The sequence below is a fragment of the Urocampus carinirostris genome, chromosome 6, assembly GCF_059441175.1.
Source record: "Urocampus carinirostris isolate Australia breed hairy pipefish chromosome 6, RoL_Ucar_1.0, whole genome shotgun sequence".
Classification (NCBI taxonomy): domain Eukaryota; kingdom Metazoa; phylum Chordata; class Actinopteri; order Syngnathiformes; family Syngnathidae; genus Urocampus; species Urocampus carinirostris.
In genome coordinates this window covers 24,031,880-24,056,925 of record NC_142354.1, presented here as the reverse complement: position 1 = coordinate 24,056,925, position 25,046 = coordinate 24,031,880, and the positions used below count along the sequence as shown (strand labels likewise).

Genomic DNA, 25,046 nt, shown 5'->3' with positions numbered 1-25,046 from the left:
CTCATCATGTAGGTTTTAGGTCAGGGGATGCTCTGCTCACAGAGACTCGATCTGCAACCTCAGTGGAACTGTTTAAATCTAGGCTCAAAACACACTTATTTTCTGTAGATTATTAATGCCCTATATTTCATGTTGACAATATATGTATATTATTTGTTATTGCAACATCCATTGCAGCATCCATATGGATAACCTCATGTGCGGTCTCTTCTCAAGGTTTCTACATTTTCCTCATGTTGAGGTTTATAAGGTTTTTCTGGCCCTCATGTAAGTTTTATATCAGGGGATGGATGTACTAATAGTCTGTAGTTTGCCTGTGCATCCCTTCGGGACTCCTTGTGATTAAGGGCTATATAAATAAACATCTCATCTCATTAGCCGTACCGCTTATCCTCAGTAGGGTCGCGGGGGGGCTGGAGCCCATCCCAGCAATCATCGGGCAGTGGGCAGGGGACACCCTGAACTGGTTGCCAGCCAATCGCAGGGCACACAGGGACAGACAACTCATTCGCTCATTCACACATAGGGACAATTTGGACCGGCCAATTCACCTGAAATGCATGTCTTTGGAATGTGGGAGGAAACCGGAGTGCCCGGAGGAAACCTACGCAAGCACGTGGAGAACATACAAACTCCGCACAGAAAGTCTGGAGCTGGATTTGAACCCACGACAGGTTCCCATGACATGAACTGTGCCGCACAAGCACTAACCACTGCGCCGCCGTGCTGCCCATAAATAAATATGACTTGACTTATTTTATTTCGCTTTAACTCAAGTCAGACTGCTAAGAAACATGACAAAAACTTCAAGCATTTACAAGCGCTTTTCAAAGTTTGAATATACATTAAAATTCAAGCCTTTTTAAAGATTTCAAACACCCCTGCATCCCTGCGCATAATAATCAAAATAATGAACAACAGTGTTAAATAATAGTCGGAACAACAGTAAGCCAAAATAAAGAAAACTGTACACAATAATATTGGCAAATAATAATGTACAATATGACAAACAGCCCTGGCAAACACATGTAGAAATATTCTTCAGTCTTCCACCAGGGAAAACTGTTGTGTTTTTGGTAACAGTTCAATTTTGCTGGAGTTCTCTTATTCATTCTGTGTGAGTGCTTGCTCCCGCATCCTTGCACTGTGTGAGGCATTTTCTGAGTGCATTATTTGCAAAGGAAAAACATACATAAACGTGGTAAATAAAGGTCAACATTGTGAGAGCGCCTTTACACTGGGGACACTGGGGAAAAAGTTTCAGCTTTATGAACGGTGACTGCTTGTGTATATTTGAATAGGAGTAAACTAGGTGACAATGTTTATGAGTGTGAAGCGAATAATATTTATATTTCAGTTTGCTAAGGAGACTATGTGTTTGACTGAATTGGCCTATAACAGACTGTTTGAAAGGTAAATCAAACTTTCTCTCACAAATGACTTCATACTCTCGCATTTGCACAACAATACTCTCATACAGACAGTCATACCCTTGCACAAACATTATTATACTCTTTCATGCACAATACTCTCTCACACATGCTACAATATTCTCATACACACAATACGATAATCTCTCACACATATCACTATAGTCTTATACACATACTACTATATTCTCTCACATTCTTATCATAAGTACACGACTATGCTGTCACACAAACACTACAATACGCTTTCAGACATATTACGGTACTAAACTGGAAGCAACTCCAGTTTCATGTCGAACAGCGTATAAACACAGATCAGTGTGGATTGCCATAGTTGCCAAAACTACCAAAGTAAAGCAACACAAAGAGGTAGAGTGATTATTTCACGAGGAGTGGAAAAGTCTGTTAGTACAGACGCTTCCCTACTACGAACGAGATAGGTTCCGTACTATCGTTCGTAAGTTGAATTTGTTCGTAAGTTGCTTCAGTGTTATATCTTGTACGTTTTAAGGTTTACATATGTAACCTGTGTTAAGAAATAAACATTTTATAAAACAATATGCTTTATAAAGATAAACAAAGTTGAGTTTAATTTACTTTTGGAAGATGAGCTTCAAGAGGTCCTCCTCCGTGGTAGAGAGTGGACGAAAAAAAAGCGATCCAACCATTTTCTCAACCGCATCAAGCTTTCTCATTTCACTTTCGTTTCAAAAGAAACGGCTCGCCTCTTCTTCACACTTTACATTTACTATATTGAATGGATTCGCGAGATATTAAACAATAAAAATGTCAAAGTTCTTAGCGTGCTGGAGATACAGTATAGAATGTTTACACATGAACTCGGAAGAGGAACCGGATTTCTTCTACGGGGTGGATGCTGGGTGACCTCTCACTCCGCCACACAGCATTGGAAAGAAGCACTACAGTACTGTCCTCTACTCGGAAAAAGGTGCACACACTGCAAAATCCAACAGCAATGTCCGGATATTGTTCGTCATCCCGACAAAAATGTTCGTATATACCGTTTTTCGTGAGTCGAATAGTCGTAAGAAGTGGAGCGTCTGTAATGGCGACTTAAATGGTGTGTGAGAAAGATTAGTAGTGCATGTGAGAGTGTATTAAATTATGTGGGAGAGTCTATAGTAGTGTGCGTTTGTGGGAGTATCGTAATGTTGTGAGAAAGTATGATAGTGTGTGAGAGAGTATAAGATAGTTTGTGTGGGGGATTTTAGTAGTGTGTGTTTAAAAGAATAGTAATATGCGTGTGAAAGCATAGTAGTGTGTGTACAAGTGTATAGTATTATGTCTGAGAGAGTCTGGTCGTGAGTTATAAGAATATAATGGTGTGTGAGAGAGAGTATAGTGGTGTGAATGAGAGAGTATAGTAGTGTCTGTTAAAGGGCATTACTATGTCTAAGAGTATCGTTGTGCATGTGTGAGAGTAGGAAGTTACATTTAAGAGCAAGTATGATTTACTTCTCAAACGGCCTCATATACTGGGCTGCTGCACACTCGAGGTTGCAGTAAACGGCCAGTTTGCGCTCGCATCCTCCCACAGCAAAGGCATGAAGGAATGCACTTTGAGTCCGCGTGTGGTTTGGCTTATTTTTTTTGAAACTATTTTCACAGTGTGTGTTGTCAACATCACCATGTTCTGCATTTCCTATCTTTAATGAGAAAGCCTTGAAATGACAAAAACACATTTTTCAATAGCCCGAGGACGATGTTTTTGTTTTTCCATTCTTGAGCGCGGGTTTTTGTCACTGTTGCTCAACGAATGAGGCCGAGCACATGTCCGTGATACTGCATAATCCCAATGCGATGCAGATGACAAATATTAGGACCCAGTTTTCAAAAGTCTGCTAGTGCTATGACTGAAGTGACTTAAAGAAGTAGTGTAAAAGTTACATTTAAATCGGGGTTCATGCTCATTTTTCTGTTTTCTCCATTAAACAAAAGAACATCCAGTGTGGAACCACAAATATATATCTGATTTACTTATGCAATTTTTGATCTTGTGTGTGCATTTATCAAGACAATAAAGTTTTGGATGCTGAGTAAATAGTGAGCATATTTGTGGATCTGAGCAATTCGTGTGCAAATATTTTAGACAAATCCCTCTCTATATACTCTTCCCATTACAATTTATCGCATAGCCCATATTAAATGTCCCTAATTAATACGTAATCCTTGCCTTAAAACACATTTAATAGTGCCCTGTTTAGGTGTAGCATGTCCCTTTCCCATAGGAGGCGATGACGCTTCATAGGACAATGCAATACAAACTAATGCCAGCTGCCCTCAATCAAGAAGGAAAAAGTAAAAGCACCAAAGAGCAGTGCCTGCATCATTTTCAAGCAGACTTGTTGTGAATCGTGGCCACAATTACAAGAATTTACAAGCACTTGAGCCAAAACTGAGTCACTTTTCAATCCCTGAAAACACAACATTAAAATTCAAGCATTTTCAATGATTTCAAGCAACTGTACAGACCCTGTACGCTGTGTTTAATTTTCGTTTTTAAAGCTAATTGTCAATGTCTATGCCCAGAAGGGCTTTTACAAATAAAAACATACATAAAATACACAATATAATAAATTGCAGAGGCTACAGGTGGTCACATATCTGACATCTGATATAAAAGTCGAAGTAATATGCATTGCTAAAATGGATGCTGTATTTCCTTTAAGCCAGCAGACGAACAGTGGGAGGGTCTCTAATCACCAGATAAAGTGACACAAACCCGCAGGGCCCAGTTCAAGGAGGTAAGCCGAGGTTGACTCATCGAGTCCAACACGAGCACTAACAAAGCAAGTCTCCTGGAAGTTTAGACATTTATCCTTTAATTAGGTCCAAATATTTACACCGCCAGACCATAAATAGGAAGGGTATCGTGACCCGAAGGCACCACTTGACCATGAGAACCGAAGCAAAGAAAAACGTCCTGGGAAGCTTCCGGTGTCATCGCCACTGTTATCCTTCCCATGAACCAGAGTTCAGCTTTCTAGTTGGGACCAGCTGCCGTGTTGAAATCTCAGGCAGTCGCCGAGACCATAAAACACAAACAAATTGATGATCACAAGAAATGTTGGCTTAGTTCAGATTGTTTTTTTTTAAACTTAACATGCAGGAAGTTTGCCAGACGTATGCCTGTGCCATCTTCTTATTTTCCCTTACACATCATCAAAATGACATTCTTCTTGGTGTCAGCCAGGAGGCCGAAAACCCCCGAAGTTCACTTCCTTTCTCAGTTCCTGCTAACAGCTAAGCTAATGAGGGTCACATATGTCTATGTACATGTTTTATGCTTATGTGGCTAGATTCTTCTGCATTAGTTTGACTCATAGTTATTTTTCTAGCAAAACTGATATTTGTTTACAAGAAATCTTGCCGAATTTGTTACACAACATGACCCGTGACTCCCCCACAGACATTAAAACTGTCAACCGGAAAACACAGAGACCCCTTTGGTTATTGCTCGTTCATTTCTTCATGGATTTTTTAGTGAATTGATTTCATCTTTGTAGCAGTGTTCTCGTTTGCCCGCATCCCTGCGTCCTAGACGCATTATTTTTGCTGGGGACGCAACTTTTTTGACACGAAATTGTCATTATCGTTTTTTAACAAAGATTTACCGCACTCCAAACTTTTCGTCAGGCAGATCCGCCATTGTTGTTTTGGTCTCGCGGTTCGAGTTTTTGTCCGCACGCCGATCTCGAGTTCGAGTTGTGTAGTGAAAGTCCGTCTCTTTTTAGAGAACCGGCTTTTTCGGCTCAACTCATTAAAGAGGCGGCTCTCAACGGCTCACTTGCTTTGATGCATTATATGACGAATAATTATGTTGTATAAAGAAGTTAAGAAAAAAAAGAAGTATAAAAAGGATCAAATATAAAAAGACAGGTTTGTGGTGATCCCTTTTAATCAGTATATTACCAACAATGGGGCAGCACGGCGGCGCAGTGGTTAGCGCTTGTGCGGCACAGTTCATGTCATGGGAACCTGTCGTGGGTTCAAATCCAGCACCAGACTTCCTGTGCGGAGTTTGTATGTTCTCCCCGTGCTTGCGTGGGTTTCCTCCGGGCACTCCGGTTTCCTCCCACATTCCAAAGACATGCATTTCAGGTGAATTGGCCGGTCCAAATTGTCCCTAGGTGTGAATGAGCGAATGAGTTGTCTGTCCCTATGTGCCCTGCAATTGGCTGGCAACCAGTTTAGGGTGTCCCCTGCCCACTGCCCGATGATTGCTGGGATGGGCTCCAGCACCCCCGCGACCCTACTAAGGATAAGCGGTACGGCTAATGAGATGAGATGAGATGAGATTACCAACAATAATTTAATGCAGAAAATGAATTAATAATTTGAATAAGAAAATGTATTGTTCTACTTAACTATATTTGCATGTATTTTTTTCTTCTACAGTGAACGTCCAAGCGCCTTCATTTTTTAACTTTTTTAATAATAAACCTCACTCATGTCAAGCAACTCAGTGTATCACAACAAAATGTTCATTAACAATATATATGATATAATGAAACACATGTACAATATAACGTGTTAAACTACATAAATAAACATGTTTGGGAAAAAAAGAAGATTTTTTTTGTATTTTGTAAGGGAAAATATGACAGTTTGTAAGGGCATGGAGCACACTAAATTTTGGGGACCCATAGATCTCTGTTGGGACCCATAGACTTTTGAGCATGCGAGTCCCCGGGACCCATCACTTTTCAAAGGGTAAAATGAACACTGTTGTAGTGATTAATAACATTGTAACGTGCATCGTGTTCAGGGGACAGATTGGAGAGGGCGCTCTGTATTGGGTGGGTGTGACTGTCAGGCCGTGAATGATGTCAGTCAAACAGCACTGCCTCCATAAACAAACTTGGAAAGCATAGCGACCGCTAACTTTTAGTGGCTCATTACATCGAAAAGAAACTCTTCAATTGAATCGGACTCCAAGGAATGTCGGAAGAACGCAAAGAAATGCTGATCACTCGTGGGTGCTTCGTGGATTATTATCAGGTTCCAGAAGCGACTCGAGCAGGTGTGATGCTTCTCCGAAGCCTCCACTGCAGACCCTGTATCATGACAATACCAGGTTCATTAGTTGTGAAATGGATGACTTGGAGCTCCATTTAATCCTCGCGTGGATCTGTCCCCATTCAAGGACACCTGATGCTAGCACGCAGCTAGCCAGCCGCTCTCTAAATTGCTCTCTTACACTGAAAGTAGAAGCCCTCCAACCTTGTTTTACTTTTGTATGACATAAAACCATTCATTCAACTGCTACTATGTGTTGTGTGTTATCGTTTATATACAGGATGTATACTTGTTTTTTTTTGTTACAATTGTAAATTCTCAAATGGTAATTATATAATCTTGATGTAAGTTTAACCGTTAAGGGGGCTTTTATGAAGGTACAGGGATCTCAAACCTTTTTCAAGCTGAGAACTAATTTTTGTCACTAATTACCGCAAAGGGCACGGAGTTTGATATACATTTTTAAAATATCAATCATCATGTTATTTGTACGTTGTTACTATGCTATTCTCAGGTTAAATATTGGAAGTAGGGTTGAATAGACTCAGTCCCAAAAAATTTTACTAAAAAATAACAAAGACCCAGCACGGGTGAGATAATTCCAGAGCAGCTGTCTTTAGGGCGGCACTCTAGTGCCCGTGGACACCATTATGGAGACCCCTGATATAGAGTTGAGAAAATGAAGTACAAAACAAAGCCGTTTGATTCACAAGTGTACAATTACTTTTGTACTAGGAAGGCAAGCTGTGACAAAAACAAAACTTTAGAGGCAGTTGAAAAATTCCTATTTCCCACCAGCACTTTGACTTAGTTCTGTATATATGACAAAGTCAAATAAAGTTAAAAAAAAAAAAAAAAAACTTACCAGATATGAAATGGCTGAAAGCCTACAATTCTAACAGTGCCCTCGGTCCAGTGAACAAAAACTACTGAGAACTCAAAGTGACCAAAAAGCACCGTATTATTTTCTTTTTTTCCCCGGCCGTCCGTGAATGAAGGTGAAAAGAAAAGAAAAGGAAAAATGGAAAAAGTGCAAAGTGAAAAAAACAGGAAAAACACAAAAAATGGGAAAAACGGACAGGAGGAAGAAGAAGAAGAGATAAAAAGAAGGAAAATGGAGAAAAATGGAAATCAGAAAGGAAAAAGAAGAGAGAACTAAATAGAAAATGAAAGACAAAAAGGAAAGAAAGATAAAAAACAAAAATAGAAAAGAAAAAAAATCCTAGAAAAAGAGAAGAAAAGGAGACAAATGAAGATAAAAGTGAGGCCGAAAATAACAAAAGAGAGATGAGAAGTGGGGAAAAAGTCAGAAAAAGTAAAAGTTAAAAAAAAGAAAGGAAAATAATTGAAAAAGTGTGCTGATTGTGACACTGTAAAATGAACCGCTACAAAGCTCAGGATGTTGTCTCATCGCAGCAGTCTCCAAAACCACATTTCCCACAATTCTTGGAAGCAAAAGCAGGAAATAGGTAGGGTTGCAGTTTGTGATGTAGGAAGGGGAAATTGTTTGGAGGTTAATTGCAGAAATGTACAGATTTATATATTTCACGATTATAATTCTGTGCTTAACATGCATGAGGTAAAAAAGAGAAAATACAGAGACATAAATGAGTAAATATGTGCAATATCTGCAGGGTCTTGGGGGTGCTGGAGCCCATCCCTGCCATCTTCGTGCAGTGGGACACCCTGAACTCTTTGCCAGCCAGTCCCATGCACACCGAGGGACGATTTTGGACCGGCCAATTAACCTGACATGCATGTTTTTCGGAATGTGGGAAGAAACCGGAGGGAACCCACGCAGGCACTGGGAGAACATGCAAACTCCACACGGGGAGGCTGCAGTATCTAACTGGAACCCTAAACCTCTGCACCGTGGGACTGCACGCTAACCACCCATCTGCAGTGCCGCCCTCAATATATTAACATTTAATTCAAAATAGATTAAAGTAATCAAGGTAAATTCAAGTACTTTAATAAACAATGAAGTTGTAATCATGCAAATAAAAAAAAAAACGTTAATTGAGCACAAGTTTCTGTAGTGCATCGGTTAGAGCATTGCCTATTACCCAAAATGTTACCCCTTGGCTACATGGTCAGTCACACATCCGCTGGTTTGCTTTAAAACAGCCGCTTGCTTGTTATGTGATGCTGCCCCTTTAAAGGGGGCGGGGCTTGGGCAGCACAGTGGCTGTCACCCAGCGGAAAAAGCAAGCGAAGGACTCAGATAAATATGTATGTGGATTGTATTTAATTTATATAGTAACGGGTTCAGTGTAGCCTAATGCAACGGAGTAAGAGTACAGTTTATTCTTCACAAATCTGCTAATTCAAAAATACTCCCAGAAGTACAAAATGTCCCAAAACTAAACGTAACTTGTTACTATTCACCTCCGGTGGGCCCCCGAGGTAAAATGAGTTTGACACTCCTCATATGAAATCATAATTTTACACAAGTTGAAATTAATTGTTCATGATCTCTTTTGTAATAATTAGTCAGTAACACATTCCTATGACATCATCACCTTCTAGTTTTCCCATGATCGACCGCCACATATTCGAGATAATGTCCCGATAAGGGCTTGTTCTATCCTCCCGTGACATTTCTGACAGTAACTAAAGAGAGAAGCATCTCCTTGTTTTCACAATGAGACAATGTGATGAAATGAAGGGGCCGCACGGGAATAATCTTCCCCCTTATCTCTATTTTGTCCGCTACGATTTCTCCATCGGATTAACGCGAATAAGGTAAAGCGACCATTAGCTTATCTCGCAGTTTACATAAGTCACCAACTTGTCTCAGGGGCCCCTTTTTTTCTAACACCACACGCGCCGTTTTTTTTCAGGCTGTATGACGTGAAGCCACCAAGTCAAATAAAGAGCGAGTTAAATGAGGCCAAGTGACATCCATTAAGCCGGCGTGATGCATCATTCTCTTCGCCTTTCACCTCCCCCTGAATACACACCGGGGAGATGACTTCAGTCGGCCTGTAAAAAGAACTCAGTGTAAATAGTCCCATTGTCTAAATGGTTTTATTGAGTTAAAACAGAAATACCCAAAAGGATATAAGAACTCGGGCTCACCCGTGATTGCATATTTGGGAAATGTGCCTTATAACATAGTGAGATACGAAGATGGGTGTCACTTCATTTTTTGTGCCCTAACCTAGAAAAAAACTGAACCTTGACAAATGTAATATCACCCATAGTGACTTGGTCAAAAATTTTCGTGTGATATTTAATCCTAATCTGTCGTTTTAGTTACATGTGAAAAATATGACTTGAATAGCGTTCTTCCACCTCCATAATATCACAAAGATTCGCCTGATGCTCAATCAGATGCTAAGCTTATAATTCATGCGTTTATTACTTCTTGGCCTGATGACTGTAACGTATCGCTCTCTGGTCTCCTGAGGTCTTGCATCAAAAGTTTGCAGCTGGTTCAAAATGTGGCAAGACTTTTGACTTAGACAACGTTTGACCATATCGCTCTTATACTAGCTAACCGGTTCGTTTAAGATGTGACTTTATGGCTCTCTTACTAACATACAAATGTTTGCATGGACTTGCACACTCTTATCTCTCAGTCAGGATTAATCAATTAAATCTGAGTCAGAGGAGCAGAAAGAAATTTAGATCCCAAGTTGGTGCTCCGTGGATTATTATTGTACTCCGGAATCGACTGAGGCGATGTCAGAAGAGAAAGCTATAGCCGAACGTGGCTAGTCACCAACGCCAGATCCATTACCTATGAAACGGACGACTTTGAACTAGTACTCGTGGAAGACCGCTACATTCATGACTCTTGTATTTTAATCATCACGAAGACCCTGCAGAAGTCTCGAATACCAGACACTAGCGTGCAGCTAGCCAGCCCCTCTAAATCGCCTTCTTACGCTGAAAGGTGAAACCCTCCAATTTTGTTCTACTTCTGTGTAATAAAGACCATTTATTTAACTATAATTCCATTTTCATTTGTAGATCTATAGTTTTTATTTTGTTACAGGTTTATACTCTCTTATGTTATCTCGAAGGAAGTTTACATGTCACTATGTCCAATTCTGCATTCCAGAAAAGTGGGAAATAGTTCTCCAACCTCAGAGAAGGAAAATATAGCTTGTCGGAGATAAAATATGTACCTGACGTCGAGTACTTCAATCTGACATCACTTGACAAAATGGTGATGCCCATGGCACGGCAAATGGTAAAACTTTTAATTTCCACTATTACAAAAATAAGTGTGCTGTCAAGCTTAGCTGCTATATTTCCTACACAATTGAGCGCTTGTGAGCAGGCAGGTTTGCTGCAGGTCCAAATGTTTTTTAATGGGCAAAATACAGAACGACATCTATGCTGTCTACATCGGTTCGAAACGCTTTGAGGTCGCATCTGGTACCATCAGAGTGGGTGAAATCAGACTTTCCACTTTTCTGGAAAGCAGCATTAGTCTCCAAAAACAAACGTAGCATAGAAACTATATAGGTCTGGAAAAAAAATCGCGCAACCCTATTATGAATAGACAACACAGTGAATAAAAATGTTGCGGGTGTTTGCCTTTACTTTCAGGGTGACTTATACCCCTAGATTTTTTTTTAACTTGACACAATGAGTGGCAGCCTAAAATCGGAAAAGAAAAGCAACTTATAGGATCGGTTTATCAATTTTATTTTGCAGTGTAACAGTACAATCCCGTTCCTTCAACTGTCCTTGGCTTATCTTCAAAATCCTCCGCATTAGAAAAGTCACTGTACATATGAGCAGGGAGCATTTACCCTGTGAGACCCAAAAATAGAAAAACATAAACAAAACCATCTTTGACCACTTAGATTGTGTTATGTGAGGCTTTCGGAGATGACAAAAATTTGAAATGAAAAATGTGTTACAGTATTGAGAAAATGTTTTTCCTGGGTCTAACAGAGTTAAACATTAGTCTTTCAAGTCAAGTATAACAGTAGTTGGCAACCAACAGGGTGCAGACCGAACAGTTGACTCGTGAAAAAACGTTGCCTCGCCTTTTTATCTTGACGGTGCACGTGATTGGTCGATTGTTGTACAGCATTGTTTTGCCTGAATTAATTGCCACATTACCCAATTACAACGTTATACAACAGTGGCACCATAAATGAGCATTATGGAGATGAGTTCAGCCAAAGCATCATTGTACTATGATTGCTAATTATGTGCGCCTTTGACAAAAAAAAAGGATATTCAGCGTAGTACTGTGAGTAAAAATGGTATGTTGATGAACTAAAATCTAATGCAATGTCCAATGTCATTTAGACCGCAGTGATAACAGCGTATTAAGGTTTTTGTCATGATTATTTTTATTACTAATGTTATCAAGACATTGAAGCGGTCGGTGGTACAGAAAAGCTTGTCGACCACAAAAAAGTAGAAGCATAAATAAAGTGACAGTGAGTGTGTGTCATATGTAGCCGATGATGTCTTTGCATATGATAGGCTGCCTGCTGCCGGACTTCATGAGCGCGGCAAATTGGTAAAAGTCCGTGTCCATTTGGTGAATGGCCGAGTGGGATTGGTGGAAAAAGGGGACTTTGGGTTCTGTCGAGACAACGGGGCAGGAAAGACGTTTGGGGGCGTTGGCGGTTCTGTTAAGGCGAGATTCTGCCGACCTTATCCTCACTCTCTCCTCCATACTTTTTGACAAGCCGGCAAGTTTCCGTCTCACATTGCCCAGGAGGCTTCGTCCCAATCTACGTCTTGGTTTGGTTTCCAGCTCGGGGGGCTCGGGACATTCGGGGAGGTCCATCCAGTTCTGTACCAGGTCGGCGAAGCTGTTGTCCCCTAGGACCAGAGGTTGGCGGCTGCGTCCTCTGGTTAGCAAAACGTTTGCCCAGTCCTCCGGGTCACCCCCCTCAAAAGATGTCCACCTTTCCAGACAGGCATCGGACGTCGACTTTGGTCGGACGCGTCCGCTCGGTGCCCTGTTCGTCCGGAGGCAAGCCGAGGACGATACCCGCACGTTCCTGGTCCTCCTGAGCACCGCCACCTCGTCCCGCCACGACTCCTCTGAGTAACCAGAGTCCAAGTCCAGACTCTTTTGGCTGCTGGGGGAGTTAAGGCCCAGTCTGCTGTGGCGATCGTCATTCTCGTCGTTCTCGTCCTCTTCCTCCAGAGGAGCGGCCAGGCAGCAGGCGGAGTCATAGGTGCTAGCCGTGCTAGCGCTGGACATCCTGAAACGGGCGTGCTGGTCTATCGACCGGCGGGACAGGCTGCCGACTGCAGAGATGGGGAGCTGGGCGCCGTGTCGGCAGATTGCGGCGGGACACGTCCTCCTCAGGTGCTTCAGGTCCTGGAGGGACCTCATCATGGAGTTCATGTGCTCCCTCAAACAATCGCCGGACTCTCGGAGACACAACTGAAAGACACATGAGAGGTTTTAAACAATAGTCTAAAGTACAAACATTATTTTGCTACAATTGGTTAATTGCCAGAGGAAAGAATTCGCAGCTTCTTGTGAAGTGAATCAGTGATTGGCTTCTCACTCTACCCCCTTTTTTTTTACTTCTTTTCAATGCTTTTATCTTTCTAGCTTTTATTTCCTTTCCGGCTTTCTTCCTGAAAAGCTTGCAAGAACAATTTGAAAAAAAAAATGTTGCGTTTTTGTCACTCCTGTATATGTATTGCTCCTTGTTCTTTATAGCCTTTGTTTGGGTTGCATACACAACACATTGACAACAAGTAGTCCAATATTACACACGGTCTCTTTAAAGATGCGCTGTTATGGTTCAGACACCTGGCTGATTTTGTTGCCCTTATATTCTCAACCTGTGTTGATGCTAAGCACGAGGCTAACAGCCACAGGACCAGTCTGTCTTAGACAGTAAAAACTTTATGCAACGACCTAAAAATGCACATTTTTAGTATTTAGAAGGTCTAGAAGCCATGATGATAAAAGCGACCAGAATAAAATAGGCATTTCTTCATTTAGCAAAAATACGAACTTAACTTGCTAACAGGAGAAGTGGGCATTTTACCCCGGTCACTGAGCAGTAAATCCAACACTATTTTTGTTATATTATTTAATTTTTCCATTTTAGAAGAATTAAATATTGGTACACAGATTTAAAACACAAACACACCCAAAAAATATCAAAATAAGGTGGAAGTTTTAAGATTAATTGTCAACATAGTGCTGCTAGGTCACCAAAAAGTTGAGTGGTGATGCACATTAGAATAATAGAGTGTTGCTACTAAACTTTTTGATATTTCATCAGATTATCCCTTGACTTTGCTATTACCTCATGTGCGGTCTCTTCCCAAGGTTTCTTCATTTTCCTCATGCTGATGTTTGAGTTTTTCCTTGCCCTCATGTAGGTTTTAGATCAGGGGATGGTGTAAAAATAGTCTGTAGTTTGCAATAATAGGTGGTCTGTGCTGCCCTTTGAGACTCCTTGTGATTAAGGGTGTCACAAATAAACACGACTAGACTATATGACCTGCCTTTCAAACTATTTTTAGCATTTAACATTATTGCATTCAAATCGTGACTCTATACAACGATTTAGAATTAAAACAACGTGAGACCTTGAGCAGAACAAATTCTCAGCCCTCCACTTTCCCAAGAATATTTATAACTAGAGTTTCAGCCTAAATGAACTCATTGAGTGGATCTGGAAAGTTTTGACATTTTGCTGCTGGATAGTGTAATTCGGTCCTTCTGTTGTGTATAATTTCTGCTCTTTTCTATTAAAATGAAGGTCAGTGATGGCACAATCCATTGACTTGAAATCTGGAATGATTCAAGGGGTAATCCACACACATGTGCATTCATTTCTGACCAGCATGCGAGTCCCCAAAGTGAAAACAGCTGCAGTATATCAAACGTGACTCTCGTGGATCTTAATTTAGCTCCATGCACCCAAAATATGGATGCCGTCGCTTTAAGAAAAAGGCTGGGGCGGCAATTCAATACCAAAGTTTTCTCCTTGGGACAATTTTGTGATTGGATGGAATGCTGGAAGAGGGATTCAAACTACAAGAGTGAGAGGAATCGAGCGACGCTGCGACAGGTAATGGGAATTCCGGCTCTTTTAATTGTATCATCTCCTTTGGCTCAGCTAAGTAAAAAGAGTTGCCCCCGAACAGATCTTCAGATTGCTTTTGTTGCTTTAATCCATATATTACCAAGTATTATGGAACAGTATGCACAAAATTCATTTTAAACTGTTTTTTTTTCACCATGGTTGCAAGGAGAATGTTGTCATTTTTTATGGTAATGACCATAAATATATGCTTGACTCTTTAAACTGAAATGGGGGGGAAGCAAAAAATAAATAAAAAGAAAAGAGACACAAATATTAATAAGAAAATGAGAATAGCAAGAATATAAGTAAAAGCGAGGAGGAGAGAAGAAAATGGAAAAGAAAGAGGAAAGAAAAAGAAAACAAGGAAAAAGTGAAAGACTAGGGGGAAAAAAAACAAAACATGAGAAATAAATAAGTAAAAGCTAGAAATAGGAAATAAAAAGGAAAAAAAGAATGATTTTCCTGGGGTCCCTTTAAACAGTACCTATAGCCAGGGTTGGGTAGGGTTACTTTCAATTACTTTTGGATTACTCCAATACCAAACATACTAATAAAAGACAAAAATAATAATAATAATAATAATGTCCTTTGTATTGTCATTCTTTGTAACAATGTACACAGAACGAAATGTCGATACACCTGACCCGTTGTAGCGAGTCGATGCAGCCGCAGCCAACAGAGGGCGCCGCCATTATACCAATTAGGTAAGTCTCGGCCGAGGCGCGAACCAGCGACCTCCCAGTCTCAAAGCGGGCACACTACCATCTAGGCTACTGAGCTGGTAAAAAGAAACCAAATATGAATAAAATTACTAAATTTTGTGCAGGCTTGGGGAGTAACGGAATACATGGAACGGCAAAAATGATGTTGGCAAGCTGTTTGGATTTATTTTCATTTTGTTTCTGTCGCAATTTATGTTAGTTTTCCCGGAGATCAAAGCCAGGAGAGAAAGCTTACCACGTGTTGTGAGTCATCATTAAAAATAACTGATAATCCCTGAAAACACAGGGAATATAAATTCTAATATTTAGAGAACCATTAAAAAAAATACTCGACAACCTAGAATCCCTCTAGAAAAATGCATACGGTTCGAACAGGAGAATAAGATTTGCTTTTCAAAAGTAACCGACTCTTGATTGGGAGAGTCTGCTCATGAATACATTTCGTTCGCGAACGACGCAAATGACGCAAAATTGAGCCGAAAAGTATGAAAGTCATTTGGGTTAATTAACATAAATAAGATACAGCATTTGAATAGCCAGACACCTAACCTAAAAAGTGCATGACTATTCTTAAAAAACTAAGATGAAGAAAAAACACGAATGAAATTGTTATTTCAGATTGCACAGACTTGATATGAAAGTTAAATAAAACTTACCATATCGTCCGCTGGCGGTAGAACACGAACAATATCGCAGTTTGTTTCAAGAACACCTTCAGCTGAGGTCCAAAAGAACGAAAAAGAAGTGCCATGTGAAGTGGATTAACAGAAGAATTTAGAATTTCAGGGTCCCTTCTCACTGCTCAGTGGAACAAATGTGGCCTGAAGGAAATCTGGCGTCCTGTTTTGAGTCTGTCCGTCCCTTGCGACAAGCAGCCAATCAGAGACAGGCAGGATGCGAGCCAGCCAATTGGAGCAGCCTGCTTGCAAAACAGCCAATTGATGAAAAGCAGGCGCGAATCACATTTGTAAATCCCCACTTTTTTCTTCTTACATATTGAGTTTTTGTTTCAAATGTATATATTTACACTGCAAATGAAGCCCTATAATGGATATATGGAGCTTAATAATACTATGTATTAACCCTTTACATGTGACGTCACGTTGCCTTCTCTGGCAGAATGAGAACCATGACGGACGGCGTGGTGCACTTGGGCGCACGACAGTTGAATAGGTAGTTGATTTGAAACAAATACCGATAACCACTACAGAATAAAATGATCATCACATCTTAGCAATGGTGATTTATTCCTCTGCAAGCCCGATTTGGCATTGTATCCCTTTTGATGAAGACAGAAGACGGCAATGTTTATCTGCAGTCAAACGGAGGGACTGGCGTTGAGCCGAGGTACAACACCGGCAGAAAGGAAGCCCTTAAGCAAGTGTGCACTGCCCAGACCTTGTCCACGCACAAGAAAATCTATCTTGCACACAAAAATCAGGGCTAATTACTAAATTGCTAATTCAGTAGCAAAATCCGCCAAAATAATAATAATAATAATAATTTCCTTACACCACATGCAGGTAAAAACAACACGGGTTCCCTTGGCTGTGTGTCTAAAATGCCGTATTTTAAAGTCAATGTCGAAGTGGCACAAAGTTGAGTTAAGTTTTTTGAAAACCATCTCTTTCGGGTTGACTCCCAAACAGTGTTTTTCTTGCTTTTATTCATAGATCTACAATTTTTATGTAGAATTATGCACGAAAAGATTTAGAAAGGGCAGGGGGGGAAATCAAGCAAAAATGGAAAAAAACATATCAAAATGAAAAAGAAGTAACAAGCTAAGCAACAAAGAAACTAAAGGAGAGAAAAAAAAAGAAAAAAAGGAAAAGAGAGAAGAAAAGAAGGGAATGAAATAAGAATAAAGAAGGGGAAAAGCTCTGGATTAAAAAGAAAACAGAGAACAAAAAAAGCCAGGACAGAAAGAAGTAAAAAATTGGGGGAAAATAAACGAGCCAGCAGAGCGCACCTTTGTCAGGCCATGCGGTTCTTTTTTTGCTCTTCAGATCACCAAAAAGTTAACTGCACTTGTGGGGCTGCGATCCATTATCCCCGATTGGATACTGCTGCGAGCGGAGGATGACAGATTGAACTTTTGTCAGGTGGGGTTGCTCTTTTTTTCCGTTACTGTATTTTCACTTACAAGTAACCACATTTGTTCGCCCCCTGCATCCATTAATCCCAATCCCATATTGCTGTGAGCAGAGCTCATTTTGTTGGGCCTTTTGTCGGTTCTTTTTTGCTCTTCCGTTCGCCGAAAAGTGAACTGCACTTGTAAGACTGCGATCCATTTCCCCTGATTACATATTGCTGCACGCAGTAACCGGCAGATTGAACTTTTGTCAGGTCTGGTTGCTCTTTTTTCCGTTACTGTGTTTTTGCCCACTGTGTTTTTTTTCTTATCATTTTCTTTCTTGAGATTGACTTTTGGTCTTATTTCTTTTCCTTTTTCATTGTTCTCTTTTTTTACTTTTTTGGTGCTCAAAGTTTCTTTATTTTCCTCATGTTGAGGTTTTTGAGTTTTTCCTTGTTTTAGATCAGGGAATGTTGTAACAATAGTCTATAGTTTGCAATAATCTGTGGTCCGTGCAGCCTTTTGAGACGCCTTGTGATTAAAGGTGTCACAAATAGACATAACTTAACTGCCCTCTCTTTTTTTATCACTTCTCTTCAGAAGTAATAAGTTGGGTTTTGCTCACTTTGAATCTCCGTAGGTTATTTGGTCTTCTTCCGTCGTGTTTTTAGCTCTCGTTTTCGTTGGCACCACACAATACAGCAACATGTAGTGGGAAAACAATACACACTGTTCCTTTTAGATTTCACATTAAGCCTCAAACTATCATCCTGGTGGCCGCAATTGGCCCCCCGGGGCCGCTATTTCGAAAACCCTGCCCTAAAGAAGCCCTCATTGCATTAACGATGGTCCTTTGTCACGTCTTCTGTGTCAAATTGAGGCCTTGTATTCAAGTGTAATGCCGCAATTAGCACCTGAATGGCCCGTTATCGTTCACCACTCGATTTTTGGACGGCCTTTCTCTCAAGTTCATCATTAGCATAGCAGCAAGATAACAGGCCAGCAGATGGTTAACCTGCAACACATCTGCATCACCTACAGCACTCTGCAACTTGAACATGAGCACAACATTGTGTTGCATTGAGATGCAAATATGACCGATTGACGCCCAAAATCGATCCATTTACATGTGAATGCATGTTTTTTTACCTGGTTTACAAGGCTCCATTTTTAACACCGAAAACGTGGACACTTTGCGTTTGAGTTAACTATTTACTTGTTTAATGTCATTGATTTAGATAGCTAAAGGATACTTTTAACAGGTTTGACACCTTTAATCCGTTTTAACCTCCACGTTTGAGAATCTTTGTAACATTTAAAATATATGTTCATATGATGTCGTTCTAACTTTTCCACTTAAGGAATAAGGCAACATAAATCTATTCACGTATTATCTGTAGAGTACTCAAAATTTTTGGTGTTTTTACGTCATATTGGAGATGGGTTATTATTTTTAAAGTGGGCTTCAATTACAGATGAATGGAAATTTAGACCTGTAGCGGCCTCTAGAGGGAAAAGGCAACAACACAATATACATTATTTTCTTACATACATGCTCAGCAAAAATACTGTGTTGTTTTGGTATTTTTATGTATTACTTCTCTTACTTTGAAATAATAAAGAAATACTTAAATTGAACAAACTACTGGCAGTTTAAAATAGCAGAAGCTTTCTTATTTTCTAGTGAGTATTTCAAAATAAAAATATTTTAAAACGATCATATATTCCGGTAAAAAGACATGATGTCACACAAATACGCAATTGTTTTACGTCCTTTGTAACATTTTCAACAGGATTTTGTGCAGTGTGAGCACTGACCAATTTTCAGTACAATTATTAATCGCATGTCACCATTTTGAATGCATAAATTGTTTCAGTCCTCGTGGTAAATGTCGTTTAAACAATTTAAAGGTAACACAGAATATAACGTAGATTCATTTTTAAATCAACCAGTTTTCATTTGAAATGTCATCATCTTATTTGCAGTTACTGCTTTAAATTGTACGTGTTTCTTATACTCGTGACTTTTAATCTATAAAGTACGTATCTGAACTTGTAAAAACGACATTTATCTTTAACAAAAGTGATTTAGAAAGTAGTGTTCAGATCACCTGAGCATTTGTGTACAAAGTCTTACCCGACTATAAAGTTGAGCGCCTCCAACGTCAAAGTAGGTAAAGTACCTGTTATGGCCACAAGATAGCGTCCCAAGAAAGACTGTAATCCTTCGCTTGCAGTCAAACCCAATGAAAAATTTACTACTTAACTTTAAACGGCATATTACTCTTATGTTGTTACTATATCGTTACCAGGTTACCCTTTGGAAGTGTGGTTAAATGAGCAGTCAACCACTAAAAAAATAATTTTACAAGAAAAGCACAATGACCCCTCACAATTAAGCTATTTTCAGAACAGATCGGCGAGCAAAACAGCTGTCCTTGGTGGGAACGCCATACCTGTCAACCTCCAGGGCTCCATGCCCTTAAGAAATGTCGTATTTTCCCTTACAAAATAATCTTACACCATATTTTTTTAAACGTTTATTTATGTTGTTTAACATGTTGTATGGTACATGTGTTTCGTTATATCATATATATATAATGTTAATTAACATTTTGTTGTCAGATTCTGAGTTGCTCGACATGAATGAGGTTTATTATAAAAACAGTTCAAAATGAAGTAGCTTGGACGTTCACTGTAGAAGGAAAAATACATGCAAATATAATTAAGTAGAATAATACATTTTCTTATTCAAATTATGAATTCTTTTTCTGCATTAAATTATTGTTGATAATATACTGATTAAAGGGATAACCACAAACCTGTCTTTTTCATTTTCTCCTTTTATACTTCCTTTTTTTCCCAAACTTCTTTATACAACAATAATGATTCGTAATATATTGCATCAAAGCAAGTGAGCCGTTTGAGAGCCGTCTCTCTTTAATGAGTTGAGCCGAAAGAGCCGGTTCTCTAAAAAGAGACAGACTTCCTTTCACTACATAACTACCACATGAAATCCGAGGCGGCAGATGCATGCGCACAGTAGCATCAAACCGCTCGTTTCGTTTGCAACAAAAAAAAAGACGATACGGAGATAGAGGCTTCCGCGGCAAACTCGTTTGACTCGATTGATTTGCCGTTTCGCCATAGTCTGTGTATACCGGACAGTACCCATAATTGACAAATTTGCGTTTTTCCGTCCAGATTTTCTTGTACGTCGTACTCGTCTTAAAATGCAATAAACGTACTTTGTACGGCAAAGTCGTACAGGTTGACAGGTATGGAACACCTAACACGAGAGTCAGCCACTGAAAATGTTATAAGAGCTGTAAGAGACCAAAAAATAAACAGCAATGTATTATATAAGCCTTGACTAGAACTCAATTAAAAATGTGATTCATACTTTAAAGTTACTCTTTTAGTATTCATTCTAAACAGTTTTACAGCCTTGAAAACGATAACAATATTTCCTTTGTGTTTGTCCTTGTACCCGAACCGGATTAACACTATAGTTTGGACCCTTTACACACATGTGACCTAACAATGGGATTACACCATGACATGACAGACGGTAGTAAACTGTAGTAAACAGTGGACGAGACCAGTAAACAGTAACAACCAAAAACGTATACTATTTAACACCGTATTACATATTGAAGGGTTTTATACATTTGACTATAAAATATTTTATACGATTGAATATAAGTTACATTTGTTGAGTGCAATGAAGATTTTCACTGATTGGACTTCAGGTCATGCTGTTCCAAATGCGGAATGTTTTGGCTGGGGAATTTTGATAACAGGACTGACGAAGGACGGCAGGCATTGTTTGGATAAACGCTCTGCTGTTGTGTGTTTTTCCAGACATCTAGGCGAGGGGATGGACCCCACATGGGGGCTTCCCTGGCACGCCCATGGGAGGAGCCGGCACACCAGCTTGCGGAAAAAACGTGGGTCGAAAGGAGAAGCAGAGGAGATCGAGAGAGGAGGCTTGACAGAGACTCGAGCGACACTAAATCGGCCATATTCGATGAAGTTCACTTAGTTAATTTGTTTAAGAAATTAAATCTGACCCTGTGTGGAAATGCCGGTCACTTGTTCATTTTTCCATCAAGAAGTGAGGGTGCATTGTTAGGTGAATGTAGGTTGTGTTTGGTTAATGGAGTCAGATAACTAATTCGAACAATTTGGTAAACGGTACATTCAGTGTCTTACCCAAGGACACTTCGACATGTAACACGGAGGAGCCGGGATTCGAATTGCGATCTCTTGATCCTGAGCTACTGCCGCCCGAAATATATATATATATATATATATATATATATATATATATATAATATATACCCTGTATGGCTAAATTGTCGTATTGGTTCGACATGAACGAAAAAGAAAAGACAAATTAAGTTTTAGCAATGCATGAGCAGCAAGATAAGACAACATCAGCTCAAACTACCAGGCTGGGCCTGCTAAAGCTGAGAGTATATCCTCTACTGTCCTCTAGTGGACAGATGGAGCACTTGTTTGAAGCATTAGAATATAGAAAATGACCTCGATACACACTTTTGAGACTCTTTGTGATTAAGGGCTATACAAATAAACATGATTTGACTTGACTTGATTTTTACATACTCAGAAATTTATGGTGGGGCGGATTTAGGTCTGGCCTGCTAGGCCATATGCTTGAGATGCCTTCTTTAAATTGAACAAAAAGACTCACCCCTCAACCTTATTTTAGCATTATTATTATTTATTATTATTAAATTAGCATTTTATTAGTTCCTGCTATACCACAAAATCTGGTTTGTCGCCTGGCCCACATCAATCCCATTTTTGTGTATTTAATCTGGGAAGTGCAATACATTAGACAACTAGTAGGATGTCATATGCATACACAAAACCTTTTGTTATTTTACTTATTCAGATATCATCTCCACCCAGCAGCTAAGAAAGGAAAAAATAAGACATTTGAGAGTTAGACTTGTAGACAAAATGTAAGACCTTTTCAATGCCTTAATTAAGCAGTTATCAACTTGAAGACTTTCTCAAGAAGCCTGGGGTCCTATTGTGGGCATTAAATTTTAGTATACTGTTATTGGAACTAAAACACATCTTTATAGTTAATTCATTCCTAAATAAAATAAATTAGACCGTCAATAGTATACTTTGTTTAAATCTCTCTCATGGCAGAGAGAGAGAGAGAGAGAGAGAGATAGAGAGAGATACTGTATAAATAATTAGTTAGGAGGAGAAATAATTGAAATAACCCAGTTCCAAAAGTGACCACACTCTCATAAGGGGGAGTTTGATCATGTTTAACACAGCCAAAACTGCAACGTGGAGGGTGTGCACGGTTGTGCTACCCGCTGTTAACAAAATAAAATGCATCTGAACCGGAGTGTGTACAACTTTTAAATATATTCACATGTACTTTTAGTGCAATTTGATTTCAGAATTATGAAAAAAAGATGATATGATCAAGAGACACGGCTTTAGGACAAGATGGAATTCTCTTATCTGTAAGCTCCTGGTCCTACTTGCAAGTTCAAAATGCATTGATGTCTTCTTTCCTTTTTTGGAGTGTCTACTAAATTTTAAACCTAAACATTATGTAGTGTGAAGAAAATAAGTATTTGAACACCCTGCCATTTTGCCATTCCTCCCAAGTCATGGAGGGGCCTGAAAGTTTCATCGTAGGTGAATGTCCACAATGAGGGAGAAACTAAAAAGAAAAATCTAGAAATCACCTTGGTAACAAAAGGTCCACTGTTGGAGCAATCATTAGAAAATGGAAGAAGTTAACCATGACAGTCAATCTCAATTGGAGTGGAGCCCAATGCAAGATATCACTTTGTCACAAAGATTCTAAGAAAGGTGAGGAATCAGCCCGGAACTACACGACAGGAGTTGGTCAGTGACCTGAAATGAGCTGGGACCACCATTTCCAAGGTTACTGTAGGTAATACACTAAGACGTCATGATTTGAAATCATGCATGGCACGAAAGGTTCCCTGCCTAAACTAGCATGCCAAGGCCCGTCTTAAGTTTGCTTAGGACCATTTGGATGATACAGAGGAGTCATGGGAGAAAGTTTTGTGGTCGGATGAGACCAAAACAGAACTTTTTGGTCATAATTTCACTAAGCGCGTTTGGAGGAAGAAGAATGAAGAGTACAATCCGATGAACACCATTCCTACTCTGAAGCATGGGGGTGGTAGCATCATGCTTTGGGGGTGTTTTTCTGCACATGGGACAAGACGAGTACACGGCATTAAAGAGAGGATGACTGGGGCCGTGTATTGTGAGATTTTGGGGAACAACCTCCTTCCCTCAGTCAGAGCATTGAAGATGGGTCGTGGATGGGTCTTCCAACACGACAACGACCCGAAGCACACAGCCAGGAAAACCAAGGTGTGGCTCCGTAAGAAGCATATCAAAGTTCTAGCATGGCCCAGTCCTTCTCCAGACCTGAACCCAATTGAAAATCTTTGGAGGGAGCTCAAACTCCGTGTTTCTCAGCGACAGCCCAGAAACCTGACTGATCCAGAGAAGATCTTTGGGAGGAGTGGACCAAGATCCCCCCTGCAGTGTGTGCAAACCTGGTGAAAGACTACAGGAAACATTTGACCTCTTTAATACCAAACCAGGGGCTGCAGTACCAAATATTACTATTCATTTTCTCAGGTGTTCAAATACTTATTTGCAGCTGTATCACAAAAATACATTGTTAAAAAATCATTGTGTGGATTTTTTCTTTTTATTTTATCTCTTACAGTGGACATGCACCTACGATGAAAGTTTCAGACCCCTCCATGATTTCTAAGTGGAAGAAATAGCAAAATACCAGGGTGTTCAAATACTTATTTCCTTCACTGTATATACAAACACACACAACTGGGGGGGTTGGAGTCTGGGGGAAAAACAATAAGCCATGGTCAAGTGATCTCTACTTTTATTTAAATTAAACCATATTGACTTCCAAGCATGTTTACAAACTAAAAGAAAACAAACGAACCTTTTACCGTAATTAAGATTTTAGTCACGTTATTAATCACTACTATATTCATAAAAGCAAAGCAGAAAACGGGAAAAGACTGGTTATGACGGGGGGGGAAACAACTTGTAAACAAAAGTCAAGGCACACACGATGCAACACACGATGGCAAGAGAGCGGCTACTGAAGTATAAAAAGTGATACCATTCTGCAGCTACACAAGTTTTAACAACAGTAAAAACGTTGCCTTTCATTAATACTTTTTATTCTGTAGGAATGTTAGATCATTTGTGCGGAGAACTAATGCAAGTTAATAGCCATCAAGTTGAGTCATGCAGAACAATACACGCTCTCTTTGAAGATGATGAAAAAGATCCTATGTAAACGTTATTAACAACAACAACAAAGAACAATTTCGATATAAATCATATCCGGAGGAGTTCATGCGTGTGCTTCATCTCTTTCAAAATAAGCCTGATGTGATTAAAAGTTGAATAATGGGACTTGGGAGCAATTATACATATATATAAAAAAGGAAAGAAAATAGAAGATAAACGAGGATAAATGCTGATTTTTGTGGTCGTAGCCCGAAGAGTTAACATCGAGTGGACGCGCTGCAAGTTGGGATGGGCTGGGCAAAATTCTGCAGGACCAAAGCGAGATGGTGCAGTCGTTCAGGACTCCTCGCTTCGTCTGTGGAGAGAAACTGAAAAATGTAAGCGCCCCGACCGGCCGCAGAGACGC

General features: G+C 39.8%; 2 protein-coding genes and 1 long non-coding RNA gene across 3 annotated transcripts in view; 1 reads left to right on the top strand and 2 right to left on the bottom strand.

The window, feature by feature from the left end:
- Positions 1 to 11,116: 11,116 nt before the first annotated feature.
- Positions 11,117 to 16,080, bottom strand: LOC148364313 (PAK4-inhibitor inka2-like). Its single transcript, XM_088338379.1, has 2 exons — positions 15,894 to 16,080; positions 11,117 to 12,846 (listed from the first exon to the last, which is right to left on the bottom strand). Exons 1-2 carry the CDS (start codon positions 15,894 to 15,896, stop codon positions 11,893 to 11,895), a joined length of 957 nt encoding a protein of 318 aa, XP_088194505.1. The 5' UTR covers positions 15,897 to 16,080; the 3' UTR covers positions 11,117 to 11,892.
- Positions 14,445 to 17,288, top strand: LOC148364312 (uncharacterized). The gene is made up of 3 exons (XR_015850738.1): positions 14,445 to 14,500; positions 15,137 to 15,219; positions 17,244 to 17,288. It is a non-coding gene; the product is annotated as an uncharacterized LOC148364312 (long non-coding RNA).
- A 6,955-nt stretch (positions 17,289 to 24,243) lies between these two features.
- The window catches only part of LOC148364311 (guanine nucleotide-binding protein G(i) subunit alpha-2-like), a 90,937-nt gene continuing 90,134 nt past the window's right edge, over positions 24,244 to 25,046 (bottom strand). Inside the window, exon 9 of the mRNA XM_088338378.1 lies at positions 24,244 to 24,995. The gene's annotated coding sequence lies outside the window, so the exon portion shown is untranslated. The remainder of the gene's footprint in view (positions 24,996 to 25,046) is intronic.